At 44.9% G+C, this 17732-nt stretch overlaps 2 protein-coding genes across 2 annotated transcripts in view; one reads left to right on the forward strand and one right to left on the reverse strand.

Moving 5' to 3' along the window:
• WDR34 (WD repeat domain 34) overlaps positions 1 to 12631 on the reverse strand; it is a 45566-nt gene extending 32935 nt beyond the window's left edge. Inside the window, exons 1-2 of the mRNA XM_024192977.1 lie at positions 12529 to 12631; positions 12330 to 12444 (exon numbers count right to left, since the gene is read on the reverse strand). The gene's annotated coding sequence lies outside the window, so the exon portion shown is untranslated. The remainder of the gene's footprint in view (positions 1 to 12329; positions 12445 to 12528) is intronic.
• Positions 12632 to 14578: 1947 nt separating this feature from the next.
• SET (SET nuclear proto-oncogene) overlaps positions 14579 to 17732 on the forward strand; it is an 8771-nt gene continuing 5617 nt past the window's right edge. The window contains exons 1-3 of the mRNA XM_026657296.2: positions 14579 to 14901; positions 16488 to 16545; positions 17560 to 17702. Coding sequence (XP_026513081.1) covers positions 14829 to 14901; positions 16488 to 16545; positions 17560 to 17702 — 274 coding nt within the window. The 5' untranslated portion in view covers positions 14579 to 14828. The remainder of the gene's footprint in view (positions 14902 to 16487; positions 16546 to 17559; positions 17703 to 17732) is intronic.

The following is a 17732-nucleotide window of genomic DNA, read 5'->3' on the forward strand; positions in this document are numbered from 1 at the left end:
GGGGGGGGGGGGGGGGGGGGGGTTGCTCTGTGAGTTTGTGGCGGGGGAGGGCAGTTACAGATCTTATGCAGCGGTCCTTATCCTGGATCACAGATCCACGCAGCAGGGGATCTGTAACCCTACCCCCCCTGCCAGAAAGTCACATTGCCGACACATACACACAGTCCCCCCCAGGAGTGCTGGCAGGCTCCATTGAAATAACCAGTCCACCAGTGCGGAGCCTGTCATTCCGGGAGTTTAGAAGCATCATTTGCATCAGAACACTGAACCCGCCCCCCACCACAGTCTGCGTCCCCGGTTTAAAATATTCCCGCGAAAACAGCAATACAGACAACGGTGTTCATTAACAAAATCGAAATGATTTTATTTTTTGGGAAGGGGAAGGGGGTATGTAACTGGAGAGGATAGTCAAAATGAACTGGGTAAAGAAACGGGGGCAGGTTCAGGTTTTCTGTCCACAAACTGAAAAGTCACTGGTTGCCCTGCTCACTCAGGAACCTAGCTTTCAAAGCCTCCCGGATGCACAGGGCGTCCCGCTGGGATCTTCTAATGGCCCGGCTGTCTGGCTAGACGTATTCAGCAGCCAGGCTATTTGCCTCTAGCTCCCACCCCGCCATAAAGGTCTCCCCCTTGCTCTCACACAGATTGTGGAGCACACAGCAAGCTGCAATAACGATGGGGATATTGGTTTCACTGAGATCACAGCGAGTGAGTAAGCTTCTCCATCTCCCTTTGAGACGGCCAAAAGCACACTCCACTACCATTCTGCACTTGCTCAGCCGGTAGTTGAACAGTTCTTTTTCTGTGTCCAGGGCGCCAGTATAGGGCTTCATGAGCCAGGGCATTAGCGGGTAGGCTGGGTCCCCGAGGATGACTGTAGGCATCTCCACATCCCCAAGAGTTATTTTGTGGTCTGGGAAGTAAATACCTTCCTGCAGCCGTCTAAACAGACCAGAGTTCCTGAACACGCGAGCGTCATGAACCTTGCCCGGCCATCCGACGTAGATGTTTGTAAACCGTCCCCGATGGTCCACCAGTGCTTGCAGCACCATTGAAAAGTAGCCCTTTCTATTGATGTACTGGCTGGCCTGGTGGTCCGGTCCCAGGATAGGGATGTGAGTCCCATCGATAGCCCCACCGCAGTTTGGGAATCCCATCGCGGCAAAGCCATCTATGATGACCTGCGCGTTTCCCAGGGTCACTACCTTTGGGAGCAGTACCTTCACGATTGCCTTGGCTACTTGCATGACAACAACCCCCACGGTAGATTTGCCCACACCAAAGTGGTTCGCGACTGACCGGTAGCTGTCCGGCGTTGCAAGCTTCCAGAGGGCTATGGCCACTCGCTTCTGGACAGTCAGGGCTGCTCGCATGCGGGTGTCCTTGCGCTTTAGGGCAGGGGACAGCAACTCACAAAGTTCGAGGAAAGTCCCCTTCCGCATGCGAAAGTTTCGCAGCCACTGGGATTCATCCCAGACCTGAAGCACTATACGGTCCCACCAGTCCGTGCTTGTTTCCCGGGCCCAGAATCGCCGTTCCACGATATCCACATGACCCATTGCCACCGTGATGTCCTGGGCGCTGGGGCTCGTGGTTTCTGACAGCTCTGTGCTACTCTCCGACTTCAGGCCATCACGGCGGTGCCGTAGCCTCCTCGCCCGATTTCTCTGCATCTGCCTCAGGGAAAGGTGTATGATAAGCTGCGAGGTGTTGAGAACGGCCAGAAGTGCAGCGATGGTCGCAGCGTGATCCATGATCGCAGTGCTGTGGCGTCCGCGCTGTCACTGACCAGAAAAGTGCGCGAACTGATTTCCTGCCGGCGCTTTCATGGAGGGAGGGAGGGCGTTAGTGACGGACGGATGACGACAAATTTTTTTTACCCAGAAGGCATTGGCGGCTCGACCCAGAATTCCGATGGGCAGCGGGGACTGCGGGAACTGTGGGATAGCTGCCCACAGTGCACCGCTTCCAATATCGACGCTCGCCCCGTTAGTGTGGACTCACAAAGTCGAATTACTGTCCTTGGTGTGTCCTTAGTGTGGACACACACGTTCGACTTTGCAATATCGATTCCACATATTCGATTTAAGTAAAATCGAATTACCCTCGTAGTGTAGACATACCCTTAGAATAATAAAGGAAGAATGCCACACCGAGCAAAAACTACATGGGGGATTTAGGGAGGCAGAATATAATAAATATCAAAACTGGAATATGGCCAAGATACCAATTTTAACATTCCTACTGCTGCAAAAAATGCCAAGTGATTTCTAATGACCAGAAATGGTTTTGTATTCCATCTGAAGAATGGGACACTGGCCCAGCATTGAAAAGAAACAGATACTGAATCACCAACACTACCACTTCATGCAAATTTTTGTAGGATTCCCATGCAAGTACAGACCCTAAAGTAACCTTGCTTATCTTGTGTCAGGTGGAGTAATCTAAGCCTACATACACACTTTTAAATAGAAGCCATATAGTTGGATGATGCATTTGGAGAGTGACCTGAATGAAGTCTGGAGGTAAAACCCAGGAAGAGGGCTGTAGACTGGTCGTGCCACTCAGAATGAAAGGCAGGTCTGGAAACATTTTAATCCAAAAGGATGTGACACCTCCCCTCCCTGCTTTCTCTTTGTTCCTCATTTTCATTTTGATCAGATGATTCAAACTTTCCCTATCTGTGCTACCAATGGTGTAAACTATACTGTACAGGCATTTTAACCTTGCTGCAGTCTACCCTACCCAAGTCCTGCTTATACCACAGCTTACACCACTGATAGGACCAGTGCATCTGGACTGAGACTGAAAAACAAACTTCCTCATGTTGTACGGTGACCAGATAGCAAGTGTAAAAAATTGTGACGGGGTGGGGGGTAATAGGTGTTTATATAAGAAAAAGCCCCCAAAATCGGGACTGTCCCTATAAAATCGGGACATCTGGTCACCCTATCCTATTGTCAAGGCCTACAAGAACTGATTCCAGTATTGGGAAGTGGCAGGAGATAATTTATAAAGGAATAAACACAGAGCATCTCTTTATACAGCTCCATTTCCAAAGATCTGGGTGCTAAACATGTGTTAATGAGGACTCTGAGACTTCATAATTAATTATATTAGCATTTCTTTGTTATTCTCTAGGACACTAGCACCCAGCTGACATTTCAATGGCAGTCTGGTAGTTTTCTTTGTTATTATTATCCAGGACTAGAGTTATAACTTCACTTCCAGAAGGCAGTACTGAATGAAAATACAAGGTCCTTGAAGGAAACCATGCTGGGTGCTGAATGCATGTCAGTGAAGTCTTCCTAGTCCAGAAAGTCTCTCCTCAGATACGGACCTTCCTCTCCTCCCTTCCCCCATCCACTGTGCTGATCCCTGCCACTAGAATCCTTCCCCTAGGCTCCTTAGGAATAGCAATAGCTCAGAGTTTTCAAAATGTTGAATTCCACACATTCAAATGGAGGAGTATTGACTGAAAGTAGATAGCAATCTTGAAGTAGGAAATATTCTGACAAGCTTGACTTCCCAGTGCAGTAAAAAAAAAAAAAAACAGAACGAGGAGTACTTGTGGCACCTTAGAGACTAAAAAATTTATTTGGGCATAAGCTTTCGTGGGCTAAAACCCACTTCACCGTGAAGTGGGTTTTAGCCCACGAAAGTTTATACCCAAATACATTTGTTAGTCCCTAAGGTGCCACAAGTACTCCTCGTTCTTTTTGCTGATACAGACTAACACAGCTACCACTCTGAAACCGGCTGTCAAAAAGAATCCCAGAAGTGGGAAATTTGATAATGGATGTACAATACTATTGGGGGAAAAAATGTCTTCACCCTCTGTTTTGCCCACTTCAATGCAGAAAGAAAATATTTTCCAATCATGTCAGTGGAAAACCAAGAAACACATGATATAAAGGTATTTCCCTTGTACAATCCTGTGAGGGTTTGTGATATTTTTATTTGCAAGAGAGAAAGGATGATCTTGTCATAAAGGTGAAAGTGACTATGTTAAAATATCACTTTACGTAACAGACCTGCTCCCATGTATATTCTGTCAAATCCTATCAGCTTATGTTTACTTCTGTTAGCATTACAGAGCTGTCCCAGCTATACGACAGCAAGCTGAAAGACTGTAAGCTCTTTGGGATAGAGACCGATTGTGTTTGTACAGCACCTAGCACAATAAGGTTTAGTCCATAACTGGAGCTTCTTGACACTACCACAGTACCAATAAATAAATAAATACTACAAATAAAACTGTAATAGTGTTCACACACCAGTAACAGAACTGTTAGTTAAGTTCCATTTGCAGAATATTTCTTGTCGGTGATATGTGAGGAAACATCATATTTAGTGGTAAAACTTGAAGATTAGGAGTCAGGATTCCTGAGTTCCAGTCCCAGCTCTGGTGTGGACACTTACCTACTCTGTAACTTAGTTTACCTATCAATAAAATAGTTTAATACTTTCCTCACAAGAGTGTTTTAGAAACTCCACTTTTAAATCTTAAAAAGTGCTATGACATCCTAAGATCATAAGTACAAAGTACATAATCATAAGTATAAAGATTTATTATGGCATAACATTGTATATGTTAAATCCTTGTCTTACATATTTAATACTTTCCCTTTTTACTCCTGCTTTGTCTTTTTTCCCATTGCACCTATCCAAGGCTATTGGCACACTGAAAACATTTAAAAGGTGTTAGACTGAAACTAAAGAGTTACAAATAAAGCACTCACTCCTCACTGAGTGATGTTCTGTGTGTTTATTTTAATCTGATATTTCCTGGGTAGAAACAAGAGGATACTCCTCCACAGAGTGCAAATATCAATAGAATTTCTCTTTCTCTCTCTTTCCATAACAAGGGAAGTCTTTCATGATTCCCAAGAAAACAGCTGCCCCTCTGTAAGGGGGGAGGGGGAGGAAGGAATGGAATACACATAGTATGATGTTCTTTTCTTCTTCATTGCTAGACTCTAGGCCCAAGGGCCACATTCTGAGATTTTATTCAATCCTTATTCAGAAATCAATGGGAGTTTTCCGGAGTAAAAGCTGAATAAGAGCTTCAGGATTTGGCCAGGACCAAAATCCTAGAAATTAAACATTTCCAATTCTTACTTGTAGAGAACTCAGAGTTTTCTCCTAATTTTCCTGTGGGGGAGCAAGTCATTTGAAAGTCTCTGTATGGGAAAACCCACATAAGGGCTTACTATGGTTCAATCCAGTACTTCTGGTCCCTCCCTTTCATAAGGACTAAACTAGCTAATATATAATTGTTAACAAAATTATGTGTGAGCAGCAGAGCAGCTGATACACGTGTCTAGAGCTTTCTTTTTTTTTCAGCATAATGTTTTACAAGTATCTAACACTAGTTTCCACCTGTTTTGATTCAACCTTCTGCTGAGTTTAGTCCTGAAATTAATCTATATAGCACCAGATCTTCTCCCTCAGTAATGAGCGTTTATACAGTTGGAATTTAAAAGCCCTCCCTGTCAGAGAGAGCAGAATTGAAGGGAGCAGAGGAGAACTAGCTGTTACTCCTCCTATGAGTAATCTCAAGGTCTGTCCACACATGGAAATTGTCCAACATAGTTATAGGAGAATAAGTTATTTCACTAGAGCCATGCTGGAATAACTCCCAGTGTGGACAATAACTCCATTTTGGAAGACCTTTCTTACACTGGTCAGTTCCTCCAACAATTTCTCTCAAAAGTCCACTTGTTATCAACATTCACTGTTGGAAGTAAAGCAGTTACTATAAAGCACTAAAATGAAATGCAGGAACCACAAATCACAATCTTCAGATGAATCCAGGTAAATGTCTTGTTTTCCAGCCCTTTACTAGGAGCCTGAACCATGGACATTATAGTTAATAAAACATTCCTAATGTTGCCTTTAATGGGAGCTGAATCAGGCCTTTAATTCTCTGCAAAACTAACAATTATGCAACTCTGCTGAGGATGCAAGAACATCCACCTATGTAAAGCCATCAAGTCAGTGAGGAAGTCAGAAATCTGCCCCTACGAGTGAAATCAGTGCAGGTGCTAAAGAACCAAAAGGGCCATATTTACATTGGCCAATACATCCTGCCACATTAAAGCTCTTACATTTCACGTCCTGGATAAAGCTGTACATTACATGCACAACAGAAAGACAGTATCCACATCTGGAAGTGGTGGAGCCACGTGTGGACTGCATGACAGCATTTAAATATTTCTGCATTCGAAAACTGCAGCTGGATAGTACTGGCTTTAACAGCAGCTTCTGTGAAGATGTCTGTGTACAAGTGCGTAGCAAACAATCAATCACAAACACTGTGTAGCAGGGTACCATCTGAGACAAGAAACAGAGCAATCCAACTGCCCCAGATATAAAAAGGTGCAAATATAATAAAAGTCAGGGAGAAGGGAAGCTCCTCCATTCAAATATCACCCATTCTCACTGTATAGGGCGGGGAGTGGAGTCACAATTTTCATAGAGTGGGCCACAAACGTAGAGAAATTTTCTCCTAGACCACCAACCCCCCCTTCTCTATCACATAGACCACTTTCCCTCTTATTTGCAATCATACATCTTTGTAGCAACACAATTGCTTACATAGTGAAGTAACATAAGAAAAGCATTTAGGGTAAAAAAATTTCCAAGTACCTAAGTGACTTAGGAGCCTAAGTCCCATGTTCAGAAGTGTCTCAGGTATGTAGAAGCAAGTCCCATTGACCTTCAGTGTCCCTTAGGTACTTTTGAAAACTATATCCTTACTATATTTTAGCTGCCTCTTAATGTTATTTAGCAGCTGGAAAGAAGAAGACCCAGTACCAAGAGCCCCGATGACAGTTCTCCACAGACATCAAGCAAGTGCTCCATAGACCACTAGTGGTTCACAAATCATAGTGTTAGAGCTGCTGTCATAGGGAATATTATAGATCAGGGTTAGTTAGTTATGTTTAAAGGGGACTCTATTGAACCACCAAAAAAAGATAATTATTTACACTGAATCATTCTGCTGTATATGATGTTGACAACTCCCTGTTGACAGACACAGCAGCGCTGTGACGTGGACAGTGTAGTCACGCTTTATCACCGGGGGAGAGCTCTCCCAGCGATTAAAAAAAAAAAAAAAAACACACACCCCAAATGAGCAGTGGTAGCTTTATCGCCGGGAGCACTGTCTATACTGGCGCTTTTCAGCGCTAAAACTTTTGTCACTCAGGGGGGTGTTTTTTCACACCCATGAACGACTAAAGTTTTAGCTCTGAAAGTGCCAGTGTAGATACAGCCTAAATCACTAGGCAACATCCTGCTTCAGAGACTCTTGTCATCTCACAAGTATTTACATCCATGGGTTTGGATGCAACAACTGTGAAGACACATGCAAGATTCTTCAGTCATTATCTAACCATTCAACGCTAATGTGAGTGTCTGACTGGGAGGGTCTATGACTACTGGAGATGAATAAACAGTTGGGAGAGAAGCATTTGCCTGTTTAACATATGTGCCTGCCAAGCTGTCTTTCCAGGGTCATGGAGACTCCGTAGTTCCTGTGAGCTGTCAAACAGATTACATGCAGCAAAAGAGCCGGAGCATCTCTGCCTGCTACTCAGAGTATACACTGATAGTCACAGACTTCCCTCTCGCGGGCAGCTTTAAGTGCACCCTTATATGCCCTTGCTAAGGTTTTGCAGCCTTCATCTCCTGGTGCGCTAAACAATTCAAGAGCCTTATTATTTCTTCTCATGCTGCAAGTGAGATCTTTGCTCCTAATATAGAGCCTGATCCTGCAAATGCTCTGTGAAGCATGTTCCCAGCATGGATGTCCACTGTTAAAACTGTTTCCAGGGCTCACTATAGGGTGGCTACACTTCAGCAGGGGGTGACACAAACCTTTTGTATAGCTATTCTATAAACTTATAAAGCACTATGGGATTCTTCGGGATGAAATTCGATAAAGACGTGTAAAGAATTATATTTACAAAAGAAAAAATCAATTGCACAAATACAAAATGTAACTGGGTAGGTGGCAGTACTGTAGAAAAGCATCTGGGGGTCATACTGGATCACAAATTTAACATGCGCCATGGGAGGCAATTGTTCCACTCTCCACTGGTGAGGCCTCAACTGGAGTATCATGTCCAGTTCTATGTGCCATACTTTTAGAAAGATGTGGAAAAATTGGAGAGAGTCCAGAGGAGAGCAACAAATATGATAAAAGGTTTGAAAACCTGACATGAGGAAAGGTTACAAAAACTGGGCAAGTTTAGTTTTGGGAAAAGAAGACCGAGGGGGGGACTTGATAAGTGTGCAAAGTGCAAAAGGTTAAGGGCTTTTATAAAGAGGACAGTGACCGATTGTTCTCCATGTCCACTGAAGCAGGACAAGAAGTAATGGGCTTAATCTGCAGCAAGTAAGATTTAGATAAGATAGTAGGCAAAACGTTCTAACTATAAGGATGATTAAGTACTGGAATAAGCTACCTAGTGTGGTGGTGGAATTCCCATAGTCAGAGGTTTTTAAGAACAGATTAGACAAACAGGTTAGGGGTGGTCTAAGTATATTTGGTCCTGCCTCCATGCAGGGGGATAGACTAGATTACCTCTCGAGGAAGGTCCCTTCCTGCCCTACATTTTTTATATACATTGTAATTAATTATATTAACATAGTTTTAGTATATAGTAGAATCTCAGAGTTATGAACACCTCAGGAATGGAGATTGTTCATAACTCTGAAATGCTTGTACTTCTGAACAAGACATTGTGGTTCTTTCAAAAAAGTTTACAACTGAACATGGACTTAATACAGTTTTGAAACTACTATGCAGAAGAAAAATGCTGCTTTCCTTTTTGTATTGTGTCCTATAGGTGGATTTGGCCAGCTTTATTCTTTCACTTGCCAAAACAACGCTCTAACAAAAACTGTCACCAAAAGAGAGACCTAAACCCCATGGCAGAGTTCATGGTGGGTCATTGGACAGTGTTCAAGTAGGACTTGTGACTGTAGAACGCTGGTTCGGCATCGCAGAAACGGAATATGGTGGGCAGTTACAATTCTCTGTTAATCTTATCGCAACATAGCCAGCTATTGAAAGAAATACTGAACGATCAGAAGGATTTCTTCGTTGAAGAGTAGATGAGGTTGGGTGTCTGTCTGAAAAGGTTTTTTTCCTTTTCTTGAAAGCACAAATGGTTTGGCTTGTAGTGAGTCAGATTCAGATTGGAATGACAGTCCCATTGCCCTGACTAAATTTCAATTTGAGTTATTTCAGTCTGATTATATTTGTCCCCCTGAAGTTTTAATTGGATACCATATTCTTTGCTTCCTGTCCTAAATTAAAGAATAATATTTCTATTAAACAGCTGTCATGACTCATGTTTCAGTGGTGGGCAAAGTGATTCCAGTGTATATGCCTGTAATGCCCTTTGGGATCCTTTAGAATGAAGATCATTATATACCGGGGTTCTCAAACCTCATTGCACCGTGACCCCCTTCTGACAACAAAAATTACTACACGACCCGAGGAGGGGGGACCAAAGCCTGAGCTCACTGAAGCCCCACTACCCCGGGTGGCGGGGGAAGAGAGGCCAAAGCCAAGCCCAGTGGGGCGAAAGCGGCCTGTAACCTGAGCCCCACCACTCAGGGCTGAAGCCCTCGGGCTTTGGCCCTGAGCAGTGGGGCTCAGGCTTCGGACCCGGACCCCAGCACCCAGCAAGCCTAACGCCAGTCCTGGCAACCCAACTAAAATGGGGTCACGACCCACTTTGAGGTCCCAACCCACAGTTTGAGAACTGCTGTTATATATCATTATTGCATACCATTAAGATATTATTGTTACAGGTCTGCACAAATTCTGCATCCAACAATAGCCAGCAGCAACCTCCAAAGAGGCCAATACCATACAGAAAGGCAGATGGGAATAAACTCTTCTAACCCCTCTGATAAAGTGTTACTGACACAATGCGTCTATCCCCCTGCCATCCTGAAGGCTGCTCTGGAACTTAGATCCTCCGGTGACAACACTAGAGTAAACATATTGTTTTGAAAGATATGATGTAGAGTAAGTATTTCTTCATGGTCCAATCTGAAGTTCAAACAAGAGCAGGAATATTGACTCTGCCCATCTGCCATAGCCCCCATTCACCTCTCTTAGGGAAGATACTTATTTGGGCAGCATGATTTAGTAAAGTTACATTATGTTATGTATCATATTCAAGCCTTACATAATCAAAAGAGAAAAGTGAAAAATGAGGCCATGTAATATTTAATGTGATCTTGATGCAATCGGAGCTCAGAAAAGCATGGTCTGGTCACTGTCACAAAATGAGCACTTTATCTTCTCCAATAAAATCAACAGATAAGAGATGTGTGTCATAGAAGTACTATGCACCTTTTAATACTTCCATTGTTATTCAAGCACTGAAACTGCATTAGTTGACAGTTTTGAATAATGCTGGAAATCTGTGGAAGGAGACAACTCTGAATATTTAATTTTTAAACTCTTAAGAACCTGTGTTGTTATGGCATCAGTGACTCTAGAATGTGCTTGATATGACAAAATAGACTTAAATGTTAGGCGCAACCTCTGAAGAATCTCACAAAACGGCAGATATGACACATCAAGTGTTCAAACCAATCAGATGAGGGAAAAAAGCCAATTAAATGTTGGGATCTTTACACAGAGGAACAGTAACATCAGATTACAGAGGGGTTATGTTGCTACTAGCTCTCCCACACATACACCTGAACTCTAATATCTAGTGGGGGGAGGGCCGCACATGCATGAAGCAAGGACAGAAGGTGAACCAGTGCTGCCTGAAATGGGGAGTATATTCTGCTCTCATCCTTCCATGGACTTAGGAGCTACTCTATCACTTTTGCTTGGTTTTACACCCTGTCACATCTCACAGTGAAGAGGAGCAAGAAGTCCCTGACTTGTAATGGGTGGGAAGGTACACAGGAGTGATATACTATTAATCACTGGTGTGGTTTACACAGGACCAAATCCTGGTCCCTTATAAAGCAATGGGAGTTTTGTAAACACAGTGATTGGAATGGTTAGGTGATGTCCCTTTGAAAAGGAGGAGAGAGAGACTGTTGGAACAAGCGGTTCCATGGCACTTGAAAGCAACAGTTGAAACTGATCAGCTGACATAAGAAGGATAAAAATGAAGGGAAGAGAGAGGAGAACAGCAGTCAGGGAGGAAGCATTACTAGGAAGCTTGGAAGAGTGCATCAGAAGAGCTGAGTGAAAGGAAGGGAGCAAGAGGGGAAACCAACAGAATCAGAGAAAAAGCAAGTAGCAGCAGTGGAAGAACAACAGACTGGGCCATCCCTCCAAAAAGAGAAGTGAGTTCCTAGCGCTCTCTTACTGCATGGAGCGTACACAGATCTGAATTTGCTTCCTGACTTTTTTTGGGGTAAAAAATACAAACATTTCAACTATTTCTCTCTCTCTCTAATGAATATATTGTGGTCCCATATGCTAATTAGCTAGTTCTGGTAAAAGGTAAACAGTTTCATAGGATATTCTTATCAATACCCAGGAACTATAATGTATTGTTGGGATTCAAGACTGCACATCCCAGCTTACTAGACCTTAGATGTATCAATGGACCATACTAATCATGTGCCTCAGGGATACTGAATGATCAGGCTTGACAGAATTCAATTTTTTTTAATATCATTTCAGAGGCTATTGATGTTTATTTTAAAGCTTTTTTTATTTTTAACTATTTACATTTTCACAGTTGTGGGAAAGCATGAGAGGTTCAGGCAACGGGATGGTCAGACAAAAATTATTTAGTGACAGAAGACACTGAAATTCAAAAAGTTAAAACTTTATAACCATTAAAATACAAATTATCAACGTGATATGTCAAAATATACAAAGTATGTATCCTTAAATCAAACTCTAATATGTTCTCAAGTAGCATTTTTCTAACTTTGCCTGTCTGTATATTTAAATTATTATGGATGGAAATACTTTTTGTCAGTTTGTGTGTGTACAGTGAAATAGATGTTTACTGATATCTATCAAAAATCTAATCCTTCCAAGCCTATAAATAATTCATAGACTCAAATGAAGGGTGAGGAGTAGACAGAGGCTTCTCCCACTGTGATGTTCCCATTTGGAAGTAACTTTCCTACAGATGTCCACGTTTTAAGGTACTTGGAGCCCTTCATATGCAAATCTGAAGAACTGCAGTGCATGGTAAATATATGGTTTATGCCAGAAACAATCCAAGTAGATATAAAACTGTTTGCAATATAGAGTGGCTCCAGTGATTAAACTTGAAGCCAGCTATTAAAGAAGGAAAAAAACAAGCCACACTTACCTTACTCTCTCTGAAGATGAAGGCAGCAATAATAATGGATCTTAGGAGATTCACACAGGGAATGAGGCAGTTTCTCCTCAATGATATGCTTCAACAGTGCCCTGGAGAGACACCCCTAGGAAGGAGAAAATAATTTAGTCTCCATGACTCTTTCAGTCCCTTGCTTCTCTCATTTCTGACTGCCAATAAGCGTGCTCACCCATGGTACTAACAATTGCTATGGTACAGATGTAATGAGACCAAATACAGTGATGTTCCTTTCCTCTTGCCGGCTATTCATACGGCAAACAGGGCTGGAACATTAGAAATAGACAGGTTTCAGAGTAGCAGCCGTGTTAGTTTGTATCCGCAAAAAGAACAGGAGTACTTGTGGCACCTTAGAGACTAACAAATTTATTAGAGCATGAGCTTTCGTGGGCTACAGCCCACTTCTTCAGATGCATCCGAAGAAGTGGGCTGTAGCCCACGAAAGCTTATGCTCTATTAGAAATAGAAAAGTTCAAGAACACTCCAAGACAGTTGGGAATGATGACGGTTAGAGCTGGATTTGGAAGTGAAAGACAGCAACTGGGGAGTGACACTGGGGATTTGGCTGTTGGAATTTGAGAGGTGAGAATGGCAGTTGTTAGTGGGAATCATAGGGAGAAGAAAGCTGAAGAAAGTGCAGTGACAACAGTAGGAACCATCTGAGGGGGAGAGAGGGATCAGATAGGGAGGTGTTACTGAGATGGTGGATAAAATGTGTGAGAAGAACCATATGAAAAGGAGGCGAAGAAAGAAAAGGAAGAGAGCAAGAAAACCAAGGGAACCAGGGACAATGCAAGAGGCCAGAGGGTGTCAGAGAAACAGCAGACTGAAAAATCCAGTGGAAAAGATGAACTTCTGGTTCGCTCACTCTGCGCTGAGCATATGAGGATACTGAATCGCCTTCTGACCTGATCTATGTTTAAATTACTCAAAGAATAAGCGCTGTACATTTGGGGATGAAACACAACAAAGTGACTGAATCCATGTTTTAAGTGCAAAATAGAATTCAACAGTAACTACAGAGCCATGACCGGCAACTCCAGAACATAAAAAATATTTGTTTACAATCGATATCTAGTCTCCTAGGCCCTGTGCTATCTCAATCAAGTGAGCTGAACGTGATTGAAAAGCTCTCTAAATGCTCGTTGAGACGCAGGCTAACGGAAGCATTTGAAGCTGTGGCCTAGGCCTTTTCAAATAGCAACAAGATGGCAGTGACCTGTGCTCGCTATTCACTTACAACCGGATAGGAACTGCTAATCGAGATAGCAAAGACCAATTATCGATTCTATGAGCCAACCAGTGCCTCTCAATTTAACCTTTCAGAAAATGTTACATGTTGGGTTTAGAAGTACAAAGAACACGAAGCAGTACAGTTATTATGAGCGATTGACAGTCAGGTGAACCCTGAACCCCATTTCTGAGTGACACTGCTGCACAGCTACCAGTAGCTCCCTCAAGAGTACATGGTTTTTCTGTTGTGACAGATTGTACAGAGCAGGGTTCAGACAGCCCGTGATACACTGTCCCCTTGGGGCACTGGGCCAGAGCAGGAGGTGGCAGGTGTATATTGCGCACAGCTGATGTTGTGACTAAAATGGCTGCATGGCTAGGGCAGCGGGCATGCATAGGCCACCACGCCAGCCCGTCACTGGGCAGGATACCTGCGGGGCCATCACCAGCGCAAGCCCACTGGCTGGAGCGTGTTTTGGGGCAGGAGGGCTGCAAGGGCATCACCTGGGGGCGCGGCAGCCCATCCCTGTGCACAGCCCTCGAAGGCCGGGCGAAACCAGCCACGTGTGTGAGCGAGCGCGGCAGCGCGCTCCGAGCACGACCCCCGCAGCGCGCGCCGCCGTCCTACTTTCCCTCTCCCGCGCCCGCCTCTCGCGCCGTCCTCTGTGCCTTAGCACTGAGCTCCGTGTGCGCGAGGCGCGGCCAATGGGAGCATAGCGTGGGGAGGTGGCGGAGGCGGGGCCCGCATGGAGTGTGGTGCGGCTGCGCACAGAGCTGCCCGCCCCTCTATGTTCAGGACGGGAGGGGGGGTGTCTACGCCTGCGCATAACAGCGCTCGTCTCCCATGCCCGAGTGGTGTTTTCTGCGCCTGCGCTATGCGCCTCCCGCTCCCCAGTGGCCGGGAGGGGGGATTGCTGCGCGTGCGTAGTGTGGCCTTCGTACCCCTGTGCCCCGGAGGGGGGGTTGCTGCGCCTGCGCACAACGCTGCCCGCCCCTCGCTAGCAGCAGCAGCAGTAGGAGGCGGCGGTGTTGGTCCCGGCTGGGGCGATAGCGTGAGGGTGCCCGAGCGCCGCTGTTGCCCCCTTTTATCCGGGAGCCCCAGGTCCGGGCCGAGGAGGAGGAGGCGTCCCGGCCGCGGAGGGAGTCCGAGCGGCGGCAGCAGCAGCAGGAGTCTGTGCCCGGCCCCCCTGCGCTCAGTCCCGTTACAACCCCCTCCCTCCGCGCTCCGCAGCCACCAACATGTCGGCGCCGGCGGCCAAAGTCAGTAAGAAGGAGCTGAACTCCAACCACGATGGGGCCGACGAGACCTCAGGTGAGGCCGGGACGGGGGAGGGAGGGGAATGGCGGCGGCGGCCGCCGCGGCCTCCTCCCCGCACGGCGCTGCACCGACCGCCATTTTCCTCAGCCACACGGGCCGCGGCCGGGCCGGAGGCGGGAAGAGCGCGGGGTCGGCCGGGCGGATGTGCAGGCCTCAGCCGCGGCAAGAGGAGGCCATGTTAGCGCCCTTTTGTCTGTACTGCCCGGCCTCCTTCTCCACGGGCGCGGGCGGGGGGCGCTGCGGCCTGCGCGGAGCAGCGGGACCCCCTCCCTCCTGGAGCAGCATCCGCGGAGCCTCATTGTGCTCCGCCGCCGCCATGATGCTTCGCCGCCTTCTGGTCTCGGAGCCGCCACTGCTGCATGGTGCTGCCCGGCCGCGCAACGCGGGGATGGAGCGGCGCTTTCTCCGTGCCTGGTGGGGCCCGCCCGGCTGGGGAGCCACGCGCTACTCGTGCAGCCGCGGGAGGCGGCCGCCCGCCCGTCCCCACGTGCGATCCTAGCAGCCCGTGTGTATTGAGAGGTCGGTACTCGGTTCCCCGCACCGTGGGGTTTGCATCAGTCGCCGCCATAGGGGGGACTTGCCCCCCGGTAAAGCCTGTCGGTTCCCGCCACCCATGGATCGTAACCTGTTTGGCTGGGGGTGTGGAGGTGCTCATGGCAACGAGCCTCCAGGCCAGCAGCTCTTCGCTGTGCCCGGTTCCTTTCACACACGTGCTTCCCGCACCTGAGTTTTCATATGTAATGGGGGCGGGGGAGCGAAGACAACACCAATCTACCTATCTCCGGCCGCACGGTGGGGGTAGGGCTTGGCTCTGAGACCCCCACAGGAAACAACTATCCCATAACACGAAATCTTGTGTGTTCGCAAACTAATCGGGGGAGGGTTGCCAGTTCCGCACTTTTACAGCTGCTTCCCGCTACCTTTCGTTAATCTTTAAAATACTTTAGGCAAACAGCCATTCCTTAATCAAGAGCTCCAGCAGCCTCTGCCGAGTTAAAGTTCTGATTAGAAAATATCCACTTCACAGTGGTTTTGAAATATTTACCCGAATCTCTTCTGAAACATGCCTTTTAATTGTGGAAAACAGCATTCCCAATTGTACTGTTTTAATTAGCGTTTTGTATCTTATTTATTTCTTCAATATTAAGTTCACTTAACTGATTCAACTTCTGTAAATGTGTTCAGTTTAGAAAGAATGATTTGGTGTATAATTTTAGTAAATTATTAAACTAATGTTGTTTCAACAGATCGACTATAAAATTACCAAGTGTATTTGACTATATATTGTGAATTAGCATGGTACCTGGTTTGAGCCCCTTTTTTAAAAAAAAAAAAAAAAAGGCAAAGCTTTACAGCAATCTTCAGAGACTTGACTTAGCAAGTTCAGTTAGTAAAAAACAGTAGTTTTACAAGGTCTGATGAACCTTGTCGTCAAGTAGAAATAATCATTTAAATGCCATCCAGAATAGTGGTAAAGGTTGTAAAAGTACACTTTTCTGATTTTTCTCAACTGGTGTCATATATTATTGAGATCTCTTTTCAAGAACTTATGGAGTTTGATGGATTTATTTTTCTTTCAGAAAAAGAGCAACAGGAAGCAATTGAACATATTGATGAAGTACAGAATGAAATAGACAGGTAAATTTATTAAAAGAAGCTTTTCAATAATTTAAATTGTTTTAGCAGAACTGGAAAAAAAATAACTCGTAATAAAAATGCTATAGTAACTGAAGTAGTGTATGTAGTTTTCACACTTTCCAAAATCTCAAAAGCATATTAGTGGTTTGACGTGATTATAAATAAAAAGCATTTACTGTATATATGATCAAAAATTTGAAGGCGTAATCTTGTGTCCTGTTTAGCTGTGTACAACTAAACTAGCTAGGCCTTAAGATGTAACTTGACTTTTAATACTTGAAATAGATTGTGATGACTTTAAAATGGCTTTGACAGTATAGATCTGGCCCTCATTGCATCTATCGAAATTTACAGTGGAGTGGTAAACTATATATCTTCACAGGTCACTGCCGGCTTAGGCCCTGATGCCTGCAACCTGTTCCAGGCAAACAGACACCCTTCCCACTACCCTCCTAAACTGACTAATGAACCTCCAAGTGGACACAGGGGTCTGCCTAGGAGGAGCATTTGCAAGATTAGGACCTTACTGTGTAACAAACTTTTTTTTTTTTTTTTTTTAAGAGTTCTGTCGTCTTAAAAGCCTCTCTTTGTGGTGCACAAACATATTTTGTTTTTATCTTGTTTCTCTGTCAAATAGGAGGAGGGGCAATCAGCTTGAATCTGATCCAGTATCATGTGTCGAAGTTCACCAGTCCTTCTAAACTAGATATTTAGAAATTTTAATAGTGTTCTGCTTTCAATTTAGAGCCCAACCCTGTAAATGCCACAGAACGTCGTGTTTGCTAGTGGTGTAGTTTCAGTCGAGTCAGTGGGATTACTCCTGATAGTACACACTAAATAGTGTTTGCATGATTGGACCCCTTGTTTTTGTTTGATGTATTTCAGGCTGGGTTGATTAGTTTAATTAAATCATCCGTTCTAGTTTTGGACTATCTACTGATTTTGCACCTTGTTTAAACTTCAGATCCCCATGCTATAATACAGTTGTTAATGTGAATCTTTCCTTTACTTTAGACTGAATGAACAAGCGAGTGAGGAAATTTTGAAAGTAGAACAGAAATACAACAAACTCCGCCAACCATTCTTCCAAAAGAGGTCAGAACTGATCGCCAAAATCCCAAACTTCTGGGTAACAACATTTGTCAACCACCCACAAGGTATGTTCCCGGTGCTTTTTTTTTTTTTTT

This window comes from Terrapene carolina, unplaced genomic scaffold (genome assembly GCF_002925995.2).
Source record: "Terrapene carolina triunguis isolate 2854851 unplaced genomic scaffold, T_m_triunguis-2.0 Scaffold238, whole genome shotgun sequence".
NCBI classification, from domain to species: domain Eukaryota; kingdom Metazoa; phylum Chordata; order Testudines; family Emydidae; genus Terrapene; species Terrapene triunguis.